At 36.7% G+C, this 27,719-nt stretch overlaps 1 protein-coding gene and 1 non-coding gene across 8 annotated transcripts; one reads left to right on the top strand and one right to left on the bottom strand.

Annotated features, from left to right (window-relative positions):
* On the bottom strand, positions 1-27,719 carry LOC103982619 (uncharacterized). 7 transcript variants are annotated; one of them, XM_018829371.2, is made up of 15 exons: positions 27,601-27,719; positions 27,282-27,518; positions 24,650-24,708; positions 20,844-20,967; positions 20,383-20,492; positions 17,945-18,013; positions 17,081-17,821; positions 9,937-10,451; positions 9,726-9,790; positions 4,588-4,667; positions 3,162-3,266; positions 1,586-1,725; positions 1,377-1,502; positions 963-1,115; positions 1-638 (listed from the first exon to the last, which is right to left on the bottom strand). In XM_018829371.2, exons 2-15 carry the CDS (start codon positions 27,430-27,432, stop codon positions 509-511), a joined length of 2,568 nt encoding a protein of 855 aa, XP_018684916.2. In that variant the 5' UTR covers positions 27,433-27,518; positions 27,601-27,719; the 3' UTR covers positions 1-508. The 7 variants fall into 7 exon arrangements, with proteins under 7 accessions (XP_018684916.2, XP_064960641.1, XP_009397910.2 ...); XM_065104569.1 differs by lacking the exons at positions 20,383-20,492; positions 27,601-27,719 and adding exons at positions 21,713-21,819; positions 21,942-22,017 and having other exon boundaries at positions 20,844-20,952; positions 27,282-27,366; XM_009399635.3 differs by having other exon boundaries at positions 20,844-20,952; positions 27,282-27,674.
* LOC135611481 (U6 spliceosomal RNA) lies at positions 13,755-13,855 on the top strand. Its single transcript, XR_010486609.1, has one exon. It is a non-coding gene; the product is annotated as a U6 spliceosomal RNA (small nuclear RNA).

The following is a 27,719-nucleotide window of genomic DNA, read 5'->3' as shown; positions in this document are numbered from 1 at the left end:
TATCTCAAAATAGCTCCATAATTGCTTTACTATTCACAGCTGACTAAAATATTCTTCTCTAACCAGTAAGATCCACGACAATTTATTGGAAGTAGTTCCGCTATCAAATTCTGGGCTATACATCAAACTTACTTAGACAATTATGATACAGGGATATCATGCTGACCATAAAAATATTAACACAATTAGTTCTGTTTATAATTTTTACCAACAGAATTAGCAATTTACAGTTGCTATCTGCTTCTGTATTTCTTTTTCCCAAAAGAATAGGAAAAAAATATATATGATGCCCATAGGGAGATGAAAGACCAAGAAAGTCTATCTCAATAAAATCTCGGAGGTAAGCAATCTTCGGTGCAATCAGCCTTCCGTGAACTACTAAATGCTTGCAAAAGGGAAATCCAATCTGCAGTAGTATAAATGATCCTTTGCTTGGGTGAAGATAGAGTTGGCAAAAGTGTCTACCACACTGTAACTTCCTTGGCCACATTGAGCCTCGAAACTGTGTTTACTCGGTTCTTGGCAAGGAGTCCTGCCGTGTTAGCTCATAGGCAGGCTCTTGTTGCTCATTGCTTTCATTTGTCCGCATCGAGTAAAGGAAGAAGAAGGAAGAAGTGTATATGGTAATGTGCCAGAAGCTGCAAATTGAATGAAAAATCTCAAGTAAGAAGCATCTTGATAGTTTAGTCATTAGCACAATGTCAGTAGAAATGCCTTTATATAATGGACTAATAAATCTTCCCAACATATAAATAAGCCTCATTTTGGTTGGTAAAAATTCTTGTATGAAGGCTACTTGTAGATGCAGATCAGAGACACTAGCTCAGAATAAAGTAGATGCACAAATATGATCTGGTAGCAGAAACATATTTTCACAATGTCCCTGGCACAAGTACTGCCAGTGCAACATGATTCACTAGATTGTGATAACTATACATTCGAGTAATGAACATATCACATACCTGTGCCAAATCCAGTAGCTCTCATTGGCTTCTAGTGTCCGGCATGCTGCTGCCAAAGCTAATGTGAAGAAGCCCAAGAGTAAGTATAGCCAATGAAATCTTTTCTGGAGTGTTCTGATGAGATTCTGGAGCCAACTTCTCAAATTTTGCCATCTGTTACAATGCCAAAACGAGGCCAAAAAGCATCTAATTGATGACTGCTGAGATGCTAATTAGAAATTGCGATAATACTATAAAGTTCCATATTCACAGCCTTCAGAGTGAAGGGAAATCCATCAAGGACAATGGTGGAAACAATGTTAATTGTATTAAACCTATCATAGACAATGTGCTACTGATAACCAACTCATGCAGAAAGAATTTGCAAATATAGTGCTAAATGCATTATTCACAGAAAAGATTGTGAAAGTATACCTTTCAGGCATATTTAAGTTGAATCTCAATGGACAGTGAATGGCTCTGTGTACTGAGAACTCCAAAAACCATCCCAAGAGAAGACCAGCAGTCCCTATTGCTACAACTATAACAATATTTGCTGACCTGACAATAAAACAACATCCATGCATAATAACCTCACTATAGTGTAAAATTTGTGGAACAAATCACTTGTTCAACACAAATACCTGGTTGCACCCGTTACAGCCAACAGAGCAGTGAGAATTGATATGCTAGTGTGAATTGCCCTCTTTGAAGCCTCATCAATGGTCGCCATGTAAATGAAAGTGCTCACCACAGCCATGAAAGAAAGCCAGAAGTCGAGAAACTATAATAAGAGAGAGACCAATCCACATGAACAGATATTTTTCACAATGCCAATATTCTAAACCAAGTCACTAGCAACAAGAACCACAAACAAATCTGTAACAGTTATTGGCTCTAAAATCTCTGTGCTTTGCATGACTAAGTCTTTTATCTTTGTAACAGCCACCTTTAGATTCTCAATTTTTTGTAGCTGTACATAGATATGCTTTGTTTATTTGTTCGCATGAGAGATCAAATACCCTTTTGCCCGAAAATTTCACAATATTCGGATGGTTTTATATTGAGCTGACTCTGGAAATCAGGTAACATTCCTTCGGGATAGAACCAATTTTGGTTGTAGAATTAGTCAGACAATTGCAACTTTCATAGGAAATTAGATTGAAAAAGGTAAAACCAATGCTTATGCAAGTTTAAATAGAATAAATTGAAGAGAGTGTAAGAGAAGCAACATTCTCAGTGCAAGCAAAGGTGAAAATTCACTTTCTATAATAAAATTAAAAAAGGGATCTAGCTGTTAAGCAGTTAAAGTATATTTTTGAAGATCACAAATTAATATTTTACCATTTAAATAAGATTAGATAGAGTTTTAGGGATAAAGAATTCTTAGTTTAAAATGTTAAAATATATTTTGAAAGATTTCAAATTGATGTCTTATCTTTTAAATAAGATTAGATAGAGTTATAGATATTAGGAACTCTTGCATTTTGCATCTATAAATAGGTGGTATCTACATGTGTAAATCAGTCAAAGCCTCAAGTATTCAAGCCAATAGCACTAAAGTCTAAGAGTCGTTCAAGATCTCTAAATGTTTTTCTTTTTTAGAAGTTCAATAATTTTTTTCTTTTCCATCTTGGTTTCTTCTTCTTTTATTTGGTTCGATTTTGGGCTAGTAGTACATTGTTACTACTATTTGAGAAAGGGTTGTACTTGCATGTGATCCTCCCTTTCTTCACACTAGCAACCCACCATTTTCTGAAGGAAACAAATGGGTGACTTGGAAAGCATCATGATGCTTAATTGATTTCAACACTATGATAAAAAATGAAATAAAATGATAACAATTTGACTTTAGATTTGTTCCATTATGATGTGCAATTTTTGCACCTAAATACTATTATTCTCAAAGATCAGCAAACTTTTTTATGGCACCACCTTTGCTAAAGCAACCAGTCATATTGATAAATGGATCAGTTAATCATCCAGCTTCAGAAGCAATAGAAGTTAACAAAACCATTCTATACCATCTGCTTCTGACTAGGGATTGCAGGGCAGCATTATAAATCTGATGATATTGCCATCAAACTCAAAATAAGTTCAGCTCAGTTCCCCTTTAACAATATCAGACTAGGACAAAGTTTCTAATACAAATAGTGGTTCAAAGAGGAAATATTTCCACTATAAAGACTGATGTACAGGTGGATAAAGAAAGAATCTAACCTGTAATACATGGAAAGACAGTACACACCATGTGCCTCGATCACATGCATGATACAAACCGCTTGAAATTCCACTAGAAGTGAAGAGCACCCATTCAGCAAATGCCTGATTTGAACAGCTACATGGTTAACATAAAATTCTAAGCTATCTGCTTCAAGCAAAACTAGTAAAGAAGAACATCCACAATCGAACGCCAACAAGATATTCTTATAATTATGTCCTAATAAATTGGTGTGAGCAATGTCTCGTCATCATTAACTTTACAAAGAAAAAGCACCAATTAAATACATTTTAAGCACCATGCATTCCTAGGTTCAGCAAACAGAAGTTACAAATGAATTTTAACGATCATTACATGGGTTTAGACTAACGGAGAGAATTTGAAAGTTAATTAATAATTTTTTCATTTACGTAAAATTATTATTGAATCAGGATTTATAGTATTATTTTGGTAGGATTGTCATTATAAAATAGCATTTAGATATAATTCCAGCGAAAAATCATTCAATGTGTTTCTAGTTGTATCCATGACTGAATTCAGATTGAAAGATGTCCTAAAATCTTAATTTTCCAGAGACAGCCATATTGCCTATATTATAAGCAGATGCAAACATCCTGGGATAGATCCATTTATCCTTAAATTAATGTTAGCATGTTTGCAGACAGGTTAAGGTCAACTTAGCATACTATCTTGTCAGATGCTATTGAAATTCAATTATTGTTCTTACACATTTCTCTGCATTCAATTTAGGTTAACAGGGGTTTTCTTTGAGAAGACACATCGTCGATAATGGATAAACCTAAAAATGAGTGAGGAACTGGTGGTAGGTAGAGTAACTTGAAACTGTATTGTGACTGGAGCACCACAATCAGTGTATAACAGCAGGGGGAAAATGTAAAAGCGGTGTTCAAATGCAGATGATTCGTACTGAGAGAGAAGGCAGCAAAACCATGGAATCAAGCCTAGGTCAAGCTTAGCAAGGACAAATTTTGTCAACATTAGCAAGCAACATTAAGTCATTTTTTAAGACACTTAAGTTGAATCTTACCTGGAAACTTAAGGACAACATGAAGTAGATATCAGAGCAAATTTATGGAAGACATGTCCAAAACTGCATCAGCTAGGCTACTATAATTATCATGAAAAATAGTCATACTACGTACTAATTGAATGTATCTAGTATTTTCTAACAGGACATAATGCATCTAGTACTTTGAACCTGATATCAGTGAATTTAGAATTCTTAGATGATTGAGAGATTGTATTTAGAAAACAAAAAAAGAATCTCATCTCCAGGACAATCTTGTAAAATTCTCAGTCAAGTAAAAAAAATTAAACTATTATGTGGCAATTCTGATATAGCAATGAGCACAAATCAACTTTTAAAATGATAAAGAAATTATGATTTATGATGATAGAGCATACTTTTTGTCGAAGTGCCCAGAATGCAGGTAATATAGCTGCTGCATTTGACGCAACAAGAAAGATCGACTGCCAAATATGTCCTGAAAATAAATAAATATATATCGAACAGAGACTTTATAACATCATAAGCAACCAAAAAATGGCAAGTGATATCATTTACAATATATACAAGGAGGAAAGATATTATCACATCAACCATGAACATAACAGAAATATTTTATAATTCTGTTCCAGATAAAATGAGTGGACAATGTAATCATTATATTACTGACATTACTCAATAATAATAGTGAATCAAGCAATGTATGTGTATCATTACTTTTGCTTAAATTTTAATTAGAAAATGAATTACAAAAAGAACAAATTGACCAAACCAGGCAACATTTGCCTTCAATATAATCTGTGGCACATAGAAAATGGTAAATAGTTTTGCTTAGCAATTGGACCTTGTTGTTAAGAGTACAAAACTACTTCTTGCATAAAAATATAACCATAAATCAAGTAGTTGTCTTTTTTCGTCTTTAGAAATGTGTTGGACTTCTAACAGTTCTGTGGTTATTATGAATATATAGCTTTCTCGAAAATGTTATATATCAATAAACCATATTACCTGAAAAATGCAACATGAGAAGTATATCAAGGGAAATCTTAGCAACTGAAAAGAATTAACCATGAAAGTCTAATTTATGAGAGACGAGTTCCATGCTGAAAAAACATGTAACTTAATCAATAACAATATTCTGAATCAATAAGAGGACATAATGGGACTAGTAAAACTATTCCCAAAAAGATGAGGCAGCTAGCTATATGGAGGTCTTCCAAATAACAAGTTCATTTAGATAAAGTTCATTTGTCAACCGGATTAGTGTTCTCGTATCTTTAGAATGTAGTGAGATACCACTCAAAAGGGCAAAAAAAAAAGCAAGGAACATGGGTATAAATTTGACAACTTAGAGAACCCAGAAACTTCAAATTCAGCAAAGAAATATGACTCGTTTATCAAAATCAAGAACAATCATATTCATACAAGAAAAAGTAAAAAATAAGTTCATACAAAAAATATGGACAATTTTTTAGGCATGGCAACAAGATGAAAAATATAGACATTTCAACATTATGAATGAGCCATGAAAATTTTTCCAGCCACATGCATAGTTGATGGAATCTGCATGAACATTAATGGAATCTTTGTAAAATAATTTGATAAATAGAAATGAAAAACAAAAAAGAAATTCAACAAGTATAATTTCACGTGACTGCTGCATGGGTAAGGAAATGCTTCAACATGAACTTAACATGATGTAACAAATTGCCGTGATCCAAAACCTGATCAATCCCTTAAACCAATTAGAGAAAATCTCATGATTAAGAGATTCTGAATCCCATATTTAAGGAATTTTATAATCCCATAAGTAAGGAAAACTATCCCCTATATTGGGCCACTCAATCAGTATCAAATCAGCCTATATTATAGGAAATTAATTAGAATCAAATATTATACATAATCAATTTTCTTAGTTGTACAGGTTGTAATCAACCTATATATGTCTTCTTTTATATACAGAAAAGATTAATGAATGAGAAAAATTATATTCTCTTGTATTTATGATATCAGAGATTGATTCCTATAGGAATCATTTTTTCATCTTTCTTTTAGCCTTACTTGGTGAATGTCTTTTCCTCTATTCTGCCACTCTCCATATCAGCCCCAACTACTTCTTCTTCCTTGTTTGTTTGTGAGGAACCTACGCTACTATGTCCGAAGGAGAGAAGACAAAACCAAGGCTTCTATCTTTAACAAACAGCTTAGGTGGCAATCCATCCTTACTGATTACAATGCATAAACTCAACGGACAAAACTTTCTTCATTGGTCTTAGTCCGTAAAGTTGTATATTCGAGGAAGAGGAAAGATCGGATATTTGACCGGATCAACAACGGCACTTGTAGAGAATGATCCCAAGTTCGAAGTATGGGATTCTAAAAATTCCATGATCATATCATGGTTGATAAACTATATGGAACCAGAAATTGGTCAAACATATATGTTTTTACCAACAGCAAAAGAGTTATGGGATGTTGTGGTCAAGACATATTCAGATATAAGAAATTCAGCTCAAGTATTTAAGATTACAAACGAGATCAGAGAGCTTAAACAAAGTTTAAACAAAGAACTAGATGAAGTTCATGGATGGATATTGGGGAAAGATTCATTGCCATCTCTCCAAGCTATATTCTCCGAAGTTAGAAGGAAAGTAGAAGACTAAGTCATGATGGAATCTTTCATTTCATCCATGGTTGTAGAAAATTATGCACTTATTATGATGGTTGAAATTAATTCTTCTGCTAATGTTGTGAAATGTAATCAAAGGAAAGAAGATGATAAAGGGAAAGTATGGTGTAAGTTTTACAATGAACCAAGACACAGAAGAGAAGCTTGCTGAAAGATATATGGAAAACCAGCAAATTGGAAGAACAATCAAGTTCTAAATAAGGCTAATAGCCAAGGACTTCAAGTACACAATCAATCTGCCACCACCTCTAAACGAGCCAAAAAGCCTTTGTTCAGCAAGGAACAAATTGATCAACTATTTAAGTTTCTGAACCAGTCTCAAAACCCTAATCCTTCTCCTTCATTATCTTGCTCTTTGGCCAAGAAAGGTAATTGTTTCACAGCTTTATCTGCTTCTTTTGGTCTTAGGGCTCTTTGGATCATAGATTCAGGTGCAATAGGCCATATGACTAGCCCTTCACACTTGTTTTCTCCTACACACCTTGTCCTGGAAACTCTAAAATAAAAGTTATTGATGGATTACTTTCTTCTGTAGCAGGAAAAGGCACAATTGCAATTTCAGATACCTTTGTATTAAATTATATGCTTCATGTTCCTAATTTGTCTTGTAACTTATTATCCATTAGCAAACTCACAAAGGATTTGCATTGTGTTGCTAAATTCTTTCCTTCTCACTATGAATTTCAAGACTATATTTGAGGAAGACGATTGACAGTGCTAAAGAGAGTGAAGGACTTTATTATCTTGAAGAGGACGCTACTTGGACTAGACATGCTTAGTTGACAATAAATATTAACACTCCTACTAGTAATAAAATAATGTTATGGCACTAGAGACTAGGTCACCCAAGCTTTCCTTATTTGCAAAAGTTTTACCTTCATTGTTCGAAAACAATAATAGTTCTCGATTTCAATGTGAAATTTGTCGATTTGCTAAACACCATCTCACTATTTTTCCTTTTCGGCCTTACAAAGAATCCAAACCATTTAGTCTTATACATAGTGACATTTGGGGTCTTTTTAAAGTGACAAATCTGTCTGGAATCAAGTGGTTTATAACATTTATTGATAACCATACAAGAGTATATTGGGTTTACCTCTAAAAGACAAATCCAATGCTGAAAAAACTTTCAAGAAATTTCATACCATGATCCAAAATCAATTCCAAGCAAAAAATACAAGTTTTTAGAACTTACAATGGTAGAGAATACTTTAGTGTCATTCTCAGTTCCTACTTGTTAGAGTATAGAATAATTGACCAATCTTCATGTGTTGATAGCCCCTAACAAAATGGTATTGCAGAACGAAAACATAGACACCTACTTAAAGTAGCACACTCTCTTTTATTTACCACTTATGTTCCTAAATATCTTTAGAGATATATCATTTTTACTGTTTCATATTTGATTAATCAAATGCCTATCAGAATATTTAATTTTCAAACATCTCTTGATCGTTTATCCTCCATTTATCCACATGTGAAATTGTTTAACTCTCTTCCATCAAAGGTATTTGGGTGCATTGCTTTTGTCCATATTCATAAGAATCATAACCATCACGTGAAACTATTTAACTTGAATCTCATGCATTAAAGTGTGTGTTCATTGGCTAATCCTCGACTTAAAAGGGTTACAAATGTTATGATGCTATATCAAAAAAAATGTCACTATGGATGTCACATTCTTTAAAAATCAAACATATTTCCAGCAAATTCATCTTCAAGGAAAGAATTCTACCTAAGAAAATTGTTTTTTAGAACTATCTCTATCAATCACTATTTCCTTGTCAGATTCATCTCGTACTTTCACTCTACCAGACCTACCTAACCAACAACTAAATAGTCCTATTGATACTCCTGAATCCAAATCTCCAACACCACAACCCAAATCTCCAATGCCACAACATGTTATTGGATAGTCTAGTTCTAGGGGAGATAGCACTATAATTGCACTTGAGCTTCATGTGTATTCAAGACAGTGAAATCTAGAAAAAGTCAATGTTCACCCTCCTGAGTACTACTAAGAGTCTGAAGATAACAGATCCAGACATAGACACAGGTAACTTTATTCCTTACTCAGATCTTGATGTTCTCAACTTCTCATTGTCATTAGAAAAGGAATTAGATCTTATACGATATATAAATAATTTCTAAATATGTGTCCTGTCATAGATTATCTCCAACCTTTAACGCTTTTACAACTCATTTGTCCAGTTTAGAAATTCCAAAAAACATATAGGATGCTCTATTAATTCCATAATGGAGAGAAGCCCATATTATAGAAAAGGAATTAAAATAAAATATTGTACAAAATCAATTTCCTTAGTTGTATACAAAAAAGATTAATGAATGAGAAAAATTATATTCTCTTATGTTCACCAACATAGTCCGTTAACTATCATTTTGCTCATCCTAAGCCTAGAAATCTAGGCAAAAGCCACTTATCTAAACAGTCCACTTTATTTGCCAGTTTGACCAGCTCAAAGAAACAAAAAAGGGCATCTATCACTTCCTTTTCTCGTTGTTGCTTCTAGGTGTCAAGCATCGTGCATTAAATCCTCCTAAATGTTAAGCCTAAAAACAATCTCTAAACTCTCCTTTCCCTTTAATTCCATTCCCTCTCTAATCCCCTCCACTTCCCGCACCATACCTCACCTTTTCTCTCCAAGGCCATCCTTCCACCTCTCTTCTTCCAAGTACATAGATCATTTCTCTCCTACTTTTCCATTTTTTGTGATCATTTGGCATTCCTTAATTCTTTTTATTGGTTGACCTGCACTTAAAAGGTCACTCATGACCCAGCTAAAGGTTCGTATGGATTTCAGAATAATTGATATAAAGCAAGATTACCTTTATGTGTAACAAGTTCATTGCTGCAATCAAAACCTCCATGGTCACGATCACATGCACAATAGCTGGAAGGAGAAAAAGAACACTAACTATGAGAAATAAGACTACAGTGGAATCATAATAAATTCTAAGAACTTAGACGAAATCAAGAAAACGTAAAAATTGATGGTGAATTCAAGTATAACAAATTTTGTGAAACAAATGGAATAACCTGTAGAATGTCAACCCGCTTTCATCGATAGAATTGCGACATGCCCCATGATGACTACAGTGATTGGGGCATCCCTCAAGCCAAATGGACATGGTAGTCTGATATTTGTTATTAGCGTTCAAAGGATGCTCTAATCCAATGCACCAAGTTCCTTCTCTAGCAGACAAAACATAAAAATCTATGTTTTTTCCGCTTGAATCGTCTGATGCCAAAAACATGGAATCATTGCTTCTGCTTGTGCTATTTGCAAAGTAATCCCAATTATCCATGGTTAGTAAACCACTGAATTTTGTGTATACTCCATAATTTAACTTTGTATCTGAAGATAATCGAACATGCATATTAGCTCCTGCTGCACCAGTAGGGATATCGAAAAAGAAATAAGTCCATGCAGTTTGCTCAACAGAAGAATTGCTCAAAAGATTATCCAAAGAGAAACCAGCATCTGTGGACCCAAGTTCACTAACTGGGAGATAATAAGATGCAAAAGGAACGGCTGAATTTTTGGAAGCTCTCTGCAGGAAGACATTTTCAGAAGGTTCATGAAGCTTTATAACGAAATTTACCAGGCTTAAAAACAATAAACCAGAAAAGTTTGCCATATATGTCTTTCCAGCTATTACTTGATGTTTATAATGTTGAAGCAAGTTTTAACATCTCTAGCATATTTAATTAGATGTCATATAGTATTACCACAAGAAATAAAACAGTCATATTAGACAAAACGAATTCAACCGGATTATGTAATTACAGTAAATTCGTACAAACCACTTTAAGCATGATACAACATAAAAAATGATAATATCCTTTGCACTAATGAAAATGAACTCCAACCAGACAGATCAGACAAATTATCGACAGATATGGCAAAATAAGCTTTGCACATAGAACAAACCAAAAAATAAAAACAAGATACATGATATAAGCAATTGTGCACTTGCTTAATTCCATAATATCATAAACTTAAATTTCAGCACAGTGCCACATATAAGAATATAAATGTTATAAGGGAGTAGATAACCGTGGATGAGTTCTGGTACAATAGAGAGATAGCTCTGTGATTATGGTTCAAGTCATAAGAATAGTCTACAAAAGGAACTCCTCTTTATCCCCTTGATTTTAAGAGACTTGCATAATTTATAGTATATACTGCCATACCATCCAGCCTTGTCCTGTCCTTAGCTAAAAATTGCCTAAAGCGTGCAATCCACAAAGGACCTTCACACAGAAAAACCTACAATAACATGTCATCGCACACGAAAAGGACAAGTTAACCAGGATTGCAAGCAACACAAAACAGCTAACTTATTAGGCACAAAAGGTTCCTGCAAACAAACCAAACAGTAATGGTCACACACGAGGGGGCTCAATGTTCACTTAATACTTTCATTGAACAAAAAGTGGACACACTAAAAATGTTGCACCATCCTTAGACATATAACCAAGGTCCCATCCAGCCTGGTGCTACCCAAGGTTCTAGGATGTTGAGACAGCTAACATTTCGTTGATCAGGGACAATCTCAATACTATTCAGCCCTGTTTGGACAAGCAAAGCCCAAGCCTAAGAAACAGCAGCCCTCTCACCACAATCCAAGTCCTAATAGGACTTGGATTAGGGCAGCCACCAAGCAAGAAGGGTGCGGCAGCCCTACAAGGGAATTCTAGGTGTTGCACCCCACAAGACCCTGAAAAAGAGAATCCTAATTGTTGCACCCCACAAGGAAAGTCCTTAAACCTTAAGGACTTAGGGCACCCCTCACCCTATAAAACAAGGGGTGCATCCCCATCAAAAACGAACCAAGGAAGCCTTTTCTCAAAGAGCCAGCCAGCCCTAGTTTTGCAGCCTCAGAGCAGCGAGGAGAAGAGAGGGAAGAATTCTGTGCCGCTATAGCCAACTTCTTCCAGTCGCAGCCTTCTTTCTCACATTCCAACAGCCTAAAGCTCTGCCCCAAAACTTCGTCTAGCTGTTGCAAGAAGTCTTCAACACCTACTACCTATTGTTCAAACCTCAAGAGGAGGTTCCAGCAGTGAAGAGAGGAGGAGATCGAGAACCGACTGCAACCACAACCTGTCGAGAGCACCGACGTGCTATCCAAAGACAACCTGCGTTTTCACGCACCCATAAACTTTCTATCATGCTTTTAATTCCATTGTTTTAAGTCTTGTAGTTAGCATTTTAGTTTTACAAGCAATAGAGACTGTTTTCTTTTTGTTTTTACACTTGGCCTTTTTGCAATAGTTCTCTCCTCCATCAAAACTTTCATCCGTAAGGTGGTTTCGAGTTGACGGATCATCGAACCCAAACCCTATATGGATTATTCATGTCGAAGGCCACCCATTAAAAATCAAACCATGGCATACGAAAACAGGACTGTTACGGCTATTTTCCCAATATGCAATGTCACATAGCCATAAACATTTCTAACTTTTACAACACAAAAACAGAAAAACAAAAACACTTCCATGAAAGGAAAATGGGACAGATAGTATTCAAGAAGTCAAAGTCATAAAATGATCTCCAAAAAGAAGATTCAATTGACAGCTTCGTGGATGAGTGGTCTTGCTTACTATACTTCGTGCCCTGTACAATCTTCCTACAAGAAAATACCCGAAAACACCAAAAAGCAACACTCAACGATGACATAAAAGCATCATGTACATGCGTCGAACACCTTGACTACATCACTCCATGACATTCTCCCTTGTTTATTCCTTCGACGCCCTCGTTGAAGCCTTCACAAACGCCACAACTCGATCATCTTCCACTGTAACATGCTTCTCAGCTTTTACTGTTGAGATGTCAAATTCGATATGTTTACTTTGTTGCAACTTGTCACTGGGTTGGTTTAGCTAGGGTAGTTGGCTGAGTTGGAACACTTCATGTTGAATCCTCTAGATTGGTTGTTTGACAAGAGAAGAGGTTTGACCTTTGCATTTAAACCCCTTTGAAGTGTCACCTTGCAAGAGCTTGAAAGTTGCTGGTTGGAGCTGCACCAATACCATATCATAAAACTTGAAGAATCTGTAGCCTTCTCGCATGAAGTTTACCCCTCGCATCTTTAGATCCTTCATCTCCTCCAAGTACATCTGCACTATCCCTATTTTTTTAGGTAACTTGATGTGTGGATAGTGCACGAACATACTAACTTCAACATAGCCGAATAACCAGAGGTGAGGAGTTGATGGTTATTGACTTTTAAGCACTTTGAAGAGACTTCCAATTGATGTAGAGCTCCATTGCATAGGTGAGAAATATTGGCTTAATTCGATTGGCTTCACCAAATTCCTCACATTGTGCTCCAAGCTAGTTACTTAAATTTACCAACTTTTTGCCATTGCATTTCTGTTGTACTAGAAGTGTAACACCCCGATTTAGTCTCACATCAGAAGTGGGTCAAGACTAAGATCGACTTATAAGGGCCTGATGGTTGTACTACTGATAACTTCAGCTTAAGCATTTTGAGACAATAGTTAATAGTCAACGAAGTTAACAAGCCAGTTATCCCATCAAGGCAGACTATAATAATTGATATCAAAGCCGACCTAATATTAGAGTAGTGAGAGGCTCGAGTAGGAAAGGACTACCTATGGATAGGGCCAAAGGGCATGTCATAGTGTGGAGCCAACACTAGGCTAAGTCTCACATGCACCATACTAAGGTTTGATTCTAGGTTATGTTAGGCCTTGATGACAAGGACATCAAGTCCTTAAGTGGGGGGTTATAACATCTTGTTTTAGCCCCACATTGGAAGCGGGCTAAGAATAAGATCGATTTATAAAGATTTGATGAGTATATTTTTGTTAACTTCAGCTTAAGCATCTTCGAAGACATCCGATAAAATTAAAACGACAAAGAGAAGATTAGTATGGCCCTTGCGCAAGGATGGCATGCACAAATCAAGAAATGCTCCAAATTTCTGTCACAACCCGACCTGATAGGATAACTAACCTATTAGCTTCGTTGAACTTGAAACACTAGTCCAAAATACTTAAGTTGAAGTTAACAGTATGACACCCATCGAACCGTTAGAAATCAATCTTAATCTTAACTTATTTCTGACATGGACTAAACCAAGGTGTTATAGTCTCCCCTACTTAAGGACTTGATGTCCACGTCAAGCTTAGTGCATATAAGACATATCCCAATGGTGGCTCCACAACAATGTGTCCTTTGACCTTGTCCATAGGTAACCCTTTCCTACTCGAGTCCCTCACCATGCCCCAATACTAAGTCACCTCTAATACCAATTGTCACAACCTAGCTTGATGGGATAATCAACCTGTTAACTTTGTTGAGCTTGAACCACTAGCTCAAAACACTTAAGCTAAAATTAACAAGAAGACACCCATTAGACCATTAGAAGTCAATCTTAGTCTTAGCCCACCTCCGATGTGGGACTAAATCAAAGTGTTACAATAAGTGTTACTCTAACCAAAGCTTGATTTCGCCCTTGCAGTTTTAGTCATGCATTTGGGATCAGCCACACCGTATTTATGGCCACAACTATGCTCTCTTCTCAAGAGCATAAGTTTAGTCAATGCTCGGAAGACCTATTGTTGTGATACCAAAACACAAGTTTGGTCAATGCTCAAAAGACTTATTGTTGTAATACCATGTCGCATCCTTATACTATGTCGCATCCTTTGATGTTCATGGCCTTCAGTCTGACACTTTCTCGATTGAATTCTTTTTGGTTAGTTAAGTCCCTCTGGACTCGAGATCATCATAATGCTTGCCTCTATTGATCAACTGCTTCTGCACATCATGTTACCAACGAAGCATTTCTCGGATGTGACTTAGTAAGCATTTTCTATCTAATCTTCTATTAATCAAATGGTAACTTTTTCATGTGGCCACAACCATCCACTTGTTCCAGGTACCAACTCTAATTCTCTATTTTTTTTTAACCGTTTACTTAGCATTCGTAAGCTCGGTCTTATACATCGAAAGCACCAATATACTTTTGACAAAAGATAAGCACCGGAACAATTTAGCATCCAGTAGACCGAAGATTCTCGGTCTAGAAATAATGTCAAATGTGGATGGTCAATTGAATCTTTGATTCCTTCATTGAGTTTGAACTTTCATTCCACCTTACATCATCCTCATGAAAAGGGCTTTAGCGATTGAGTTATTGGTACACCAGCATATTCTGCAAGAGTATCGGTTTTGATGAACCTTTGCTTCATATTAAGGTCATTTAACTCTCATTGCATTGTTATAAGATAGTTATAAGGTCCTTCGAAGCTCTTTTTGAAAGTGGCACTACGCATGGAATCACAATCCAAAAGAATTCAGGAATGGTATGGGTACTGCTTTTGCCTCACGTAAAAACTCCATCCCAAGAACAACCTATAAATTGTCCAAGGGAAGCGCCATAAAGTTAGTGCTCCCACTCCAATCTTCGATCTACATGCCAACTCCCTTTGCCAATCTGGAAATAGGGTCTACCTCCAAATCAGTGATTTCAATAGGCGCTCAAGCGAGGCGAGGCGAGGCTCGAGCACCTCGCTTCATTTCCAAGCAGCGCGCTTCAAAGAGGCGCCGCCTGGGCGCTCGCCCGTGCCCAGGCGACGGGCGCTTCGGGCGAGCGTCCAGGTTAAACCAGGCGACCGAACCAGCGTTTTAGGTCTAGTTCGATCTCCGGCACTTTAGTTGGTTCAATCGAACCAACTAAAGCACCGAGATTAACCTTCCTCTCACGACTTCCCAACCCTAACCCTGCTCGCTGCTCCCGCTCTCGCTGCTACTGTCGCTGCCACTATCGCTGCTCACTGCTCGCTGCTATTGTCGCCGCTCGTCGCTCCCGCTGCTTGCTTCTACCACTGTCGTTGCCACTATCGCCGCTCCCGCTGCTCACTGCTACCGCTGCCACTGTCGTCGCTCGCCGCTCCCGCTCCTGTTGCTGCTTCTCGCTACTACCGCTGTCGCTGCCACTATCGTCGCTCGCCGCTCCCGCTGCTCATTGCTACCGCAACCACTGTCGTCGCTCGTTACTCCCGCTGCCACTGCTCTTAGTCAGCAGCCTCGATCTTCCTCTTACTCACACTCTTCTCACTTCATATACTATTAACAGTATATTAACAATATACTACTAACCGTATACTAGTAACAATATTTTTATTTATTAGATTAATAATATATTGTTTTGATTTTAATACTATTAATTTTTATTTATTTGAAATTATTGTTATTGTTTTTAATTGAGACTTTTTGTTAATGTAATATTGTAATTTTACAAGATTTTCTTAATTATCATATTTTTATTTAAATAATTATATTTATTAATTATATTATATATTTTTATATTTTAGCGCCTCGTTTCGTTCAGGTGAGCGCCTAGCGCCTCGAGCGTTTTTGGACCTTGGCGCCTAGCGCTTTTTAAATCACTGTTCCAAATTGAGTGCCTTCATGTAGCTCGGACTCTTTACCAACTTCAATTTGAATCGCTTTGTCTCTTGATTGGCTATAAATTTATGTGTGGCTCTTATATCTATTAATATGAAAGTTGTCTTTTCATTAAGTCTAAGGTCCATGATCATCAACAAGTTGTCATATGCTTACACCCCTTTCGGTGTTGCTTATAACCGATCCCCAACTTGACCTTGTATTACATTTAGTAGTTACGCCACCCCAAAATAGCTAGGTGCAAGTTTGTCAACCACTACCTTATGCAAACAAAAGAAAGTCAGCGTGAGAAAACTTATCATGCATATCAACAGAGAAAATAAAGTAAATCCACATGTTTTTTCTCTTTTTTAACTTCCACAAATTTTTCTATCCTATACCCAGTTGCAAGATATAGTAACAAAATAAAGATATAAATTGCGGATAAAATAGGGAGCACAAAAGCTTATAATTGTCTTCATCCTTTTCCTGATTTCTCTAAAATTTAGCATCCTTAACATTAAGGACGATGATTCTTCTCTTAGTAAATATTTCAATTTCCAAGACCTTTGTGAACTTGCAGTCAACAATGATTTTACTGGATTAAATATGGCTATTAGGCTATTAGCAAATGCACCTCAAAGAAAAATGTAGCTCATATATCCAGATGGAGACTCACACTACTGAAGTGGCAAACTAGAGCACTATTCAGAAATTCCAGCAGAAAAAGGAAACAAATAGTAACCATAATCCTACCTGAAGTGTATGCGCTTCCCATGTACAGTTGAACCCAGCCTTTCCACTACTGCACTCAGGCACTTGCAACATAAAGGAAAAACACAGACTTCCATTCAAAAATGTTTCTTGCATTGTTCCACTTGCTTCTGTCTGGTTAACAGCTTGAAAGGCAATATACCATCGTCCAACTTTTGGTGAATTGACAATTAAAGGGGCCCTACTTATATCCGTAGAATAATCATGTAAAGACTTGAGTGGCATTGCATTGTAGCGAGCATAAGACATCAGTAGAATTTCACTAAAATTTCCTAGGTTTTCTGTTGAAGATGTTTGATTAAACCTCAAATCAGTAAGAGAAACAACAAACTGGGATGTTATAGAGACTATGTCCACAGCATATATATTCAACTCCCCATTTCTGAGACATGACAATTCAATTGTATTGTTGCATGTCATGAGATTTTCGGCGGTGACAAACATGCTAGCATTGTTATCTACTTGTTTATATTTCATAGTCATCCATTTGGATGACAAATGATAATTAGCTTCCTTATCTTCTCCAGCTTGAGCCATATGGTTTAAACTTCCCCAGCTGTACATGTTTAAATCTAATAGTTTCCTGGAGTGCTTGTCTATGGAAGATTGAAAACAAGGAATCATATTAACTGACTGGTTACAGTAAGGGCCCCATACACCCATGGTGGAACATCCTTCAATGACAATGCTGATACTGAATATGTATGCTTTTCCTCGGTTAATCTGCAACATTGCACATATAGCTTTAAACGAGTATTTATATAATAAGATAAAATAAAAATATAAAGCTGAATTGTCAATGCACCTAGTGCATAATACACTCATTTTATAATTTATAGAGCATACCATTTTTGACTGTGTGCGAGCAGGTCCAAGTCCATTGAAGAACCCAAAGTACCATATTCCAGGAGATATCTGGAGAACATAGTCTTTTAGCAGAGCATTCCAACTTTTTATAGAGAAGTAAACTGAGACCAAGTCATGAAAGAAACCACAGCCAGATTCTCAAGTCTTCTCAATAAATTTAGAAGTAACTATTGATTGTCATTGACATGACAAAAAACACAGTTTAATCTTGGAGAGAACTGAATTCACATGTACAAGTTTAAGATCAGTATATCAAGCCACATCTACACAGAATGTGACTGAGGTACAAAACCTGTAGAGAAGAAAATATGGCATATCAAAACCATTATGTTAGGATCTAATTGTTTAGTCCAGACACTAAACATTTGGTAATCAAACTAGAAGAAAACAAAATATTGTTCTTTCTAAAAGGCAAAAAAACGAACAGGTCTTCTTTTGTTAAATGACATGAACCGAAGAAAAGTGCCTACAGTATCACTGATGTGTGACAGCTAATGGCTAGCCAAACCAACCAAACACCATAAGGTGTTTTCCCCACTGGAATATTGAAATCAATAACCTCGAGTCCTAATTCTCTACAGTGAATTGAATACTCTAGTTTGGTCTCAACAATTACTCTTTACCTGGCGTTTGATACTCATCCCAACTCACATGAATATTTAGAATAATTTTTTGCACACGTTTTTGTTTGAAAGATGAAATTGGAGTAGCAACCAACATTGTAGATGGCAAACAGCAGGAACATACAGGTAGAGAATCTTCATAGAATACAGTGGGTGCTGTTCTGGGCACTACATGCCAAAAGCAGACCACTAAGATAAACCCATGATTGTATAGTGTTAAAATAATTCAAATAACTTACTATAACAAAGAGCCAAACAAAAGATGTTCACACAGTTTACCACACAAATTTCATGCAAAGTTGACGTTACGTACCATTACAAAATGGAATTTTAACCTGATTATCTCCAACATATGCAATATCAAAATCTCATATTGTCCAAGAAAATATACACTAACAAAGCATGATAATATTTTAATGTGATGTATGATCAATCTACTAAAGCACAATAAAAATTATTATACTATAGCCTATCCAATATATAGACAATAAGATTGGATAGACAAAAAAAAAAATAGGGTTTAAAATACCACCCGCTATGGTATGATAGGGCAGTATTTACTGGTCCAATAGTTCTACCAAATATGCAGACTAGGGTAAACTCAGGCGATACAATCGATACAGGCCTATATTGTCCGGTACATGGCCTGTACTGCTTGATATGCTGGGTATAGGGCCTGTACCACCTAATATAGATAGATACATGTATGGTACCATGAAGTTTCCATTTTATTTTGTGAGTGTACCGAGTGCCAGTACCGGCCCAACTCGGACTGATACAGCATCGGTACATGAAATTATGCACCTCGAAACAAAATATTATAAAGTTGGGTTGCGCAGCCACTATCCGAATATAGGATAGAAGCAGGTAGTCATTTTATGGCTGCTATCATTATGAAACAAATTAAGGTCTCATGATATATTAGCATAGTGCTTAACTGCAATAGTGGCTGTTTTTTAACACATTGCATACAACAGCATGCAAGATCCCAACTTTTAGGCAGTTACATGGAACTTTTCCTGCCAGTAAAGTAATATGATATCACTAGTCAAACTTAAGTAATACAGAAAAGGTCCATGTAAAATTTATAAAAGTCTCAAGTATTGTGAAACTGGCAAACTATCAATGGACTTGGACATGCTCGCAAACAATCAAAAATGCTATGCTACTATGCCAACCATGCTTTACTAATACCAATATTTGGAAGTTAGAAAACCACACATACAGAAGTATATCATACAAAGACACTATAAAATTTACAAAAGGACCACATTTGATGGACAGGCATAATTTAAGTATCTCGAATGAAGATCCCATATAATTTACAAAAGGGGCTTACAGTAAGTATATTGATCAAAAACAGATAACGCAAAGATTCGTGTGGTTCTGCCTTTGGATGGAGGAGTTAGAAAGTACACCGAGGATGTTCCTAATAAGCATGTTGGCAAGAGGTGCAGATACTGCAATAAGTCAGTTTCTAGCCTAAGTTTATTAAAATTTAATCAAAGTTGAACAGACATCGAATATATGATACACACAACATTGTGTTTATCTAACCTAAGAAATAAATTAGGCAAAAACCTCAGTTTCAACTTTCCAGTTTTTATTTCATGGTGAACTTACAAAAGAATCTACACAAAAAAGAGAAATACATGGTTTTGTAGATATGTTAGAAATGGCAGGACATCTTTGAAAATAAAATGCTTTGAGGTGAATTATAGCAATAAACAAAGAATGATAACAATTATAAGACTTAGCAATTACTTACATAAATTGTGAAGTTATGACAATTACCAGCTCATTCGTCAATGTCACTGATAGGTTTTTCTGAAATGGAATGCATTGATCTATGAAAGAGAGATTGGATGCACCTCCAAAAGATCCATACAGTACAAACTTTGACACTACAAGATAAAATGTATTTCTTAGATATAATCATTCCAGGGAAGGTAAGGGGCTCTCAGTCTACCCCGCAGAAAGATAGACCACACTGAGACAACATCAAAATCCTATCATTTATGGTTATCATTCAAAAAGGCTTGCAGGCTTAAGGGAAAAGATCCAATAACTTGCAATCAATTGTCTCTTTGCAAGAGCATGAAATTGTCTTTTCTTGGGACATCTTACTGTAATACTTTAGAATATTGAACATAACTGCAATAACTTGAGAAAACTCAAAATTGATTTCATAATTTAGTCAAAACCTTCTAATTTTAGTAGGACTAGTGAACGCAGATGTTTAACTAGGACCATACATGAATCATCCAAATGGATGCCTGAAACATCTGGAATAGGAGGACTGCCACCTCTGAAGCATACCAAGGGAAGGTTACTCTTTGGATATTGTTTTGCTTGTTCCTTGGCCTGTAAGGTTTGAGGCTATAAATTAGTCAACAAAATATCATGATATGAATCAAAATGCTCAGAAACATCAGGAAGATTGAAAGAACATACTCAAGTATAGCATACAAGACTGGATGTCATATAAAACAATAGACAATAAAGACTGTAGAAACTAGAAAGTATGTCGTCAGATACCTTTAGTGCCCTACATCCTTTTCCCCTTAACATTCCATATGCATTCTGATGTAAATATTAAATAGTATCATGAAAGCTGTAGATAACACTGCTGGCGCTCACTGTTTGAAATGCCAACTTCTCAACAATGGATTAGCTCATTAGGCTTTTAATAAAGAGGCAGCAAGTGTCCATGGTCTAGCAAAGGAATTTAACAAATCACATATGCAGAAAAATAGACCTGCAAATTCGACTATCTTATAGTGGGCCTATAGTGTGGAGCCCTTTCAAGTAATAAATCTTTCAGTTGTGTGTTATTTTAATGTGAATGTAAGCAAAGCCTACTATCTTATGTCATGATAGATAAACAGAAAGAAGAAAGAGAGTACAAGGAAAGAAGAAACATAAAAGGATAAAAGGGCAGAAAGAGAAAAAGGTAGAAGTTCACAAGAACATATGAAGGATTGGCTTCACTTGTGAGCAAAAGAATTCACAGTTGTTTATCGCCTTTTGTTCCCAAAACTCATGATGGAATTCTTTGGAGGTAGTTTACTTTAAGTTGATTTCCTAAACTATTTTGATCAAGGTATGCAATACCGTACCATACCGGTGTTTAAAGGTTGGCTCGGTATGGTATGGTACCATGTACCGAGCGGTACGCCAGGGTGTACCGAGCGGTACACCTAATTTGGGTGTAAAACCCTCCGAAAATACCTGAAAATAAAAAAAAAATTAGGATAGGGTTTTTAAGTTAGAAATAAATATAGTAATAGCATAAATTTAGCAAAAATCAATGTAAATTAGGCAAGAATAGTATCACATATATGTAGATATACCTGATTGCTGATTCTACTACCAGAACGAACGACAGGCCTCCACAGGTGGTTGATCGGGGTTCTCGATCCTATATATCTGCATATCAATATGATATGTTTGTTGGAGTCAATCATGAAATTGATCGCATGACATAATGTATTGATACACCATTTGTCATTGATGCATCAATGTGGTGCTGATCGTCATGAATTATATTTATCTCTTGAGGCATATATCGGTGAATGTCAAAGCTTCTACTTTCGTTACTGATCTACTGCTATGTATCATACTGTTGCTCAAATAAGGATAACCAACTATCATCATACTGTTGTTGCCCGTATGATTCTCCATAATACGATGGCTATGAATACGATGAACTTCTTTCTGTGTCTATATCATGTAGGTTGTGTCTATGAGAAAGGGCTCCAATAGTCAATTTGACCGTTGGAGCATTGTAGCACTGTTATAGTGCGGTAATGGTCGATTTCAATCGTTACCGAGCGGTAACGATCGAAATCGACCATTACCGAGTTGTGTCGGGCGGTAATGGTCGAATTTCGACCATTACCGCCCAATATTATCCTGTATCGTCCGATAAAGGGCGCTTTTAAACGTTCCACCCGGTAGCGAGCGGCCCGCGTACCGGTATGCCGTCGAACCGATACGAACCGCCCGTACCGGGTGGTACCTTTCGAAAATGCATACCTTGATTTTAATAACTATTGACGTTCCATCATCTCTCAGAAGATAAATATAAATAATTTATGCCAAGAGTATCTCAGCAATCTTCAAGCCCAAAGATTCATGCCCAAAATAATGTGAACTTCTGACAAACCTGTTCTGCAATGTTATGGTTAAGACATGGCCTTCAGTTCCATCTGTCCAACTACATGAATCAAACTTAGCATCTAGCTTCCAAGTTTTTCTTCACTGGTACATCCTTAGAGTGAATCTAACCTTTTAGTGCTGGTTACATGTACCAGGGCGATTCCATAGAATTTTAGAGTATGGACAACACTTGCCCACAAAGTTCAAAAATCTATGGAAAAACGTGGTCGTGAGCAATTAAATGGACTCCCACGATGTACTTGCATTTGAAGTTATATCAACCAAGAAAAGGTGAATATATCAGTTGATGAATCTGTCTCATCCCAGGGCTAGTGTATCATCGGTATATCCTAGAACAAAAAGATCAAAGACATCGCACAGCTCCCATAAATCAATTTGTATACGAAGTTCTGTCTACCAAAAACTAAATCTAATAGTCAAAGTCTCATATCTGATGACCAAACCAGAATCTCATAGTAGTTCCATTACCCAATACAAATTCACCGACTTTGAAGCTAATTCATATTTCACACTCCAACATTGCTCCAGATAAAGCAGAAGACTAAACACTCGTCATGGGGACTTTGGCCTGCAATGCAAGTATTTTTCTCATGCCAAGATGTTCCATTGGTAATTCTTTTCTGCAAAATAGGATGTCTTATTTTATGAAGTAGAATAAAAAGAGGCAAAAATAAGATGGAGAGATATATGGTAGGTTCAACCCTTCTAGAAGCTATTTTGATATAGGAAAGTTTTTCCCCATGACTAACAACCCTCTGATGAGAGAATTCTGCATTGTCATATCTCAATCAAGTCTGATGGGAATAATATTCCATAACTCTTGTTTTATTGTGTAAAAATAAGCACAAAGTCCTTAGGTCCAAAAAAATGAATGTCTGATGGTATTCAAGGCTCGATAAATTTTAGGCTGATTAAAAAGCTGACATCTGTCTTTTGGATGGAAGAAATAATGAATATAGCTTCTACCATTTCTTGAAACGGTAATGTTACACCCTCCTGGAGCCTAGGAAGCACGGACACATGCTTTTGGTAGACATGTCTATGTCTAACACATGTCAGACACATGGACACGGTCCACAGACACACATGCCAAACACTCGCGTGCAATGCTACATTTTCGTGGCCCTCACATGAGGGTCATAAACTTCGCAAGAAAAGAAATCTAGAGATCGTCACAAGGAAATATATATCAATTCTATCTAGAGATTGTTAAATATTATTTGATGTACTCAACCTTTATTTTCGATACTTAAATCTAGATTATTTTAATTATTTTAACATGTATGATGATATTTATTTGTTCAAATTGTTGAGTTCATAAAATTTTAAGTATAAATACTATAAAACTCATGTTAATCAAATAATATATATATATATTAAAAATACACGTGCTCTCGTTTTGTTCGTGCCCTATTTTAAAAAAAAGAATGATGTGTTGCCATGTCCGTGTCGTGTCGTGTCGTGTCGTGGCGTGTTGTGTCGTGTTGTGTCCATGTCCCATGTTTGTTTTTGTGCTTCTTAGCCTGGAGCAACCATCTTTAGTTATGGTTCCATGAATTTCTTAAAGGGGAACAAATCATATATATAAGCGCTATTCAAAATCAGTCAACAGAAGTCTGGAGAGTAAAGCTCAAAATTGTACTAACAGCTAAAATACGAGAGCCAAACTTGAAGCTTATAATTGATTTCATACTAATTGCAACTTGCTTATGCATTTGAAGGTGGTGACATTATAGAAATCAGCATGAAAAGAATCAGGAAAGTGTTGCTACTGAGAACTTTAAAATTAGTTTTATGAAGGTACACAACTATGCAAAAGTTTGAAAAATAGTTAAAACCAGCATAACAGCAGTAAAGTAAGTGAAAATGACTAACTTACAATGTTAACATTGGACACAAAATTGATGGCCATTGATGAGAACCAAGGCGGCAGCTCAACTGCAATGAAGTATATATATAAGGTTCAGATATATACAATTGCAGTACAGGGATCAAAGGTTTTGATTCTGCAATATAGAGGCATGGTTGTAAATTTATATATGAACTATGACATGTGCCAACAAGAAAAGGTTTGTATCACATTCTGGGACGTCGAACAACATCTTTGAATGCAATCCACAAAAAAAACTTGCTTGCTCACTGAAGAAATACATACACAAGATAATATTCAACCATTAGCTGTGGCTACAGATAACTAAATTTATTTCGTAGACTTTGTATTTGGTTGGATGTCAACTTAAACCCTGGGAGATATCTATAACCAATGAAAAGCCCCACAACATGAGATCAAGCCTGACAAAAGGCTGGGTTGGAGAAGCGGACCATGGAGCACAGTTATCCAATAGCATATTTGGTATAAGAGAGGCCAACAAAATAATATGTTGTTGGGAATTGAGTATGAATGACAAATCACATTAAAGGAAATAAGAGATAGATTAGTTTAATTAAACAGTAAGGAAGAGAATGCTCAAGGCAGAAGAAGGCAAGATGGGGGACGAAGGAATGCCTAGAGTAAGATAAGTGTGGATGATTCTACATGAAGAAAATTCTCAAGTCATTTTGAAGTGTTGATGGTCTTGCAATGGAGAACCAACATAGAGTAACATAGGAAGTGAATGAGAGATCTTCAGGGAGGAAGGAAAAGGAAGAAAGGAGTAACTTTTACATTAAGTTGGAAAAGTTTGAGTAGCAAACTGAATGCATGAATGTATTCATTGATTCAAACTGGATCAGTTTAAGCTCAAGTAGGGTTGGACTGCTCAACATCTCAACCCAAGCCTCTCCCAGATAAGGCTGGATTGAGCTTTCTTGACTTGAACGCTACTTTTAGACTCAGAATACTCAAACCCAGCACACCTGAAGTTCAAGTTGGACTCAAAATGTTCCAACCCTGCAATTACATATCCACACACACAATTTGAGCCACTAATCTGCATCATGTGATGGTAAAACCAGGTTACCTCAGATATCTGCATCATTTAAGCAAATTGAAATGAATGATTCTACAATTCTGGACTCAGGCACTCAAAGTGGAGTTTGCTTTCAGCATAACATTAGGTAAGGCTCATCATTAAAATGGTAAGATGTACATAAAGTGGGCATGTGCTTAATCCTTGTCCGGTGAACATGTTCTACCATCCCCCAAAATATCTGGATCACTTACAAATTCACTAAAATTAATGACCATCAAAATACCAAAGTGGCTAGATGCTTTTAACTTTTAAAGTTAAATAGGAGGCGATAGAATCTTGCACCTACGTATGCATTCAGAAGAAGCATTCAGTGCCAACTATTTTGCCTATTTACTTTCTGATGGTTCCAAAAAGAATAGTCATTCAAGATAACATCAGTCATTAAGAAAGATTTGGTCCATGATGTCATTATAACTAAAGACAAGTAAATAAGTACTTGATGTCAAATCATGAATGCACTGTTCAGAACAAAGATCTTCTAAATAAAATCCTGGAGTGGAGACAAATGGTTGAAAAGAGAAAAATCATGGACTAGCTAAATTTCCTATGGTTTCTGATAATATAAACTACATAACCAGAATTGAAGTGTCAATACGTCTAACGTAAGTGCTACAATTGAAGAACCAGATAGACACAGATCAAAGTTTTTTCATATTTGTGAATCAAAAATAAACAAAATAAGATATATAATTCCGCTACACATCATCGTCCAACTACACAAGTGAGTTGAAGTGAGAATTTTCACCAAACCCTTAAAGTCGTTGCTAGAATCACAGGATGCAAGTTACTCTTTAGAACATCCGAATCTTCTCTATGTACACCAAAGTAGTAGCAAAACTTAGCCAAAATAAACAAGATTTCTTCTCAGAAAGAGGAAAAAGAAACAAAGAAAACCAAAGAAAAGCACACAAGATCAGAGCATCTTCTTTTAAGGACAATAAAATACTTCGAGCAAGTAAATAAATGTCGATGGACCTCAATCATATCAAGAGCATGAGCAAATTAAAAAATCGAGCTGATCGACACCAAGAGGCTCTTTTTTGTTCTCCCACAGAGGATTTTAGGAAGAACTACGGAAAACCTAGTACTCCGTTCCCGGTTATACGGCTTGGGGCGGGGTTAGAGATTCGGAAAAGGTAAAGAACGTCAGAGAATTAAATAAAATTCGCCAACTAATTCCCTGGTATAAGATCCCCCCTCGAGCTTCAATTTTCCACTTAAAAGCCAAAACAAATATATTGAGCGACAGAAGAAGAAACTCCAACGAACAAAACCCATTCACTCTTCCGGAAAAAAGAAACTCTCGTCCAAGAACCAACCGCCAAAAACCCGCAAGAATGTCCAAGAACCGACCACCAAAACCCCATCAAGAACCGATCTTTTGATTTAAGAAGCCCCCAGTCACCGATTCCTCCAAAGCGTCCTCGACAGTCGGCAATGATCCCATCTTTTACATCAAGCGATCGAAACCGACAAGGGAGGCCGAGGCAACCAACATCATTCATCTTTTCTGCTTTCAAGAAACAACGGGAATCATACCTCGCAAGTACGTCCAGTCGTAAGGGCCGAGCCAGACCTTAGGACGGCTGAAGCTGGAGACGACGGAAGGCGCTTGACAGGCCGAGAAGCCCACCGTTGCCATTGCCCACGAGCAAAGGAGCACCAAAAGGCGGAGATTCAAAGCAGCCATCGGGGAGAGAACAAAGTAATGGAAGAGATCGAATCGTGTCCTCCTTTACTCGGTTCCCTCTTTTGGCCGAAGATTCACGATGATTCCTAAGAGAAGAATAAGAATCAAGAACCTTGCGATCGATCCCTGAGAGCAGCGGAGGGAGGCAGACAGAGAGAGAGAGAGAACCCAGACGAATGTCCGCGCCAGGAGAGCTATGTGGTCAGTCCTCCGCGGCGGGCGTGAGGTTTCCCGTTGCGGGCGTGGAATTCGACATTGCGGTGGACCAAATAATAATTTGATACGAC

The sequence above is a fragment of the Musa acuminata genome, chromosome BXJ2-4, assembly GCF_036884655.1.
Source record: "Musa acuminata AAA Group cultivar baxijiao chromosome BXJ2-4, Cavendish_Baxijiao_AAA, whole genome shotgun sequence".
Classification (NCBI taxonomy): Eukaryota; Viridiplantae; Streptophyta; class Magnoliopsida; order Zingiberales; family Musaceae; genus Musa; species Musa acuminata.
This window is presented reverse-complemented; position numbering and strand designations above follow the sequence as displayed.

What these genes read in the sequence shown, in the direction of transcription:
- LOC103982619 (XM_018829371.2), bottom strand. Translation starts at nt 27,432, where the DNA reads ATGGCTGCTTTGAATCTCCGCCTTTTGGTGCTCCTTTGCTCGTGGGCA. An exon ending in CGACTGGACGTACTTGCGAG is followed by an intron (nt 24,709 to 27,281) that starts GTATGATTCCCG and finishes ACTTCATTGCAG; the next exon opens with TTGAGCTGCCGCCTTGGTTC. An exon ending in TGAACTTGTTACACATAAAG is followed by an intron (nt 4,668 to 9,725) that starts GTAATCTTGCTT and finishes ATTTATTTTCAG; the next exon opens with GACATATTTGGCAGTCGATC.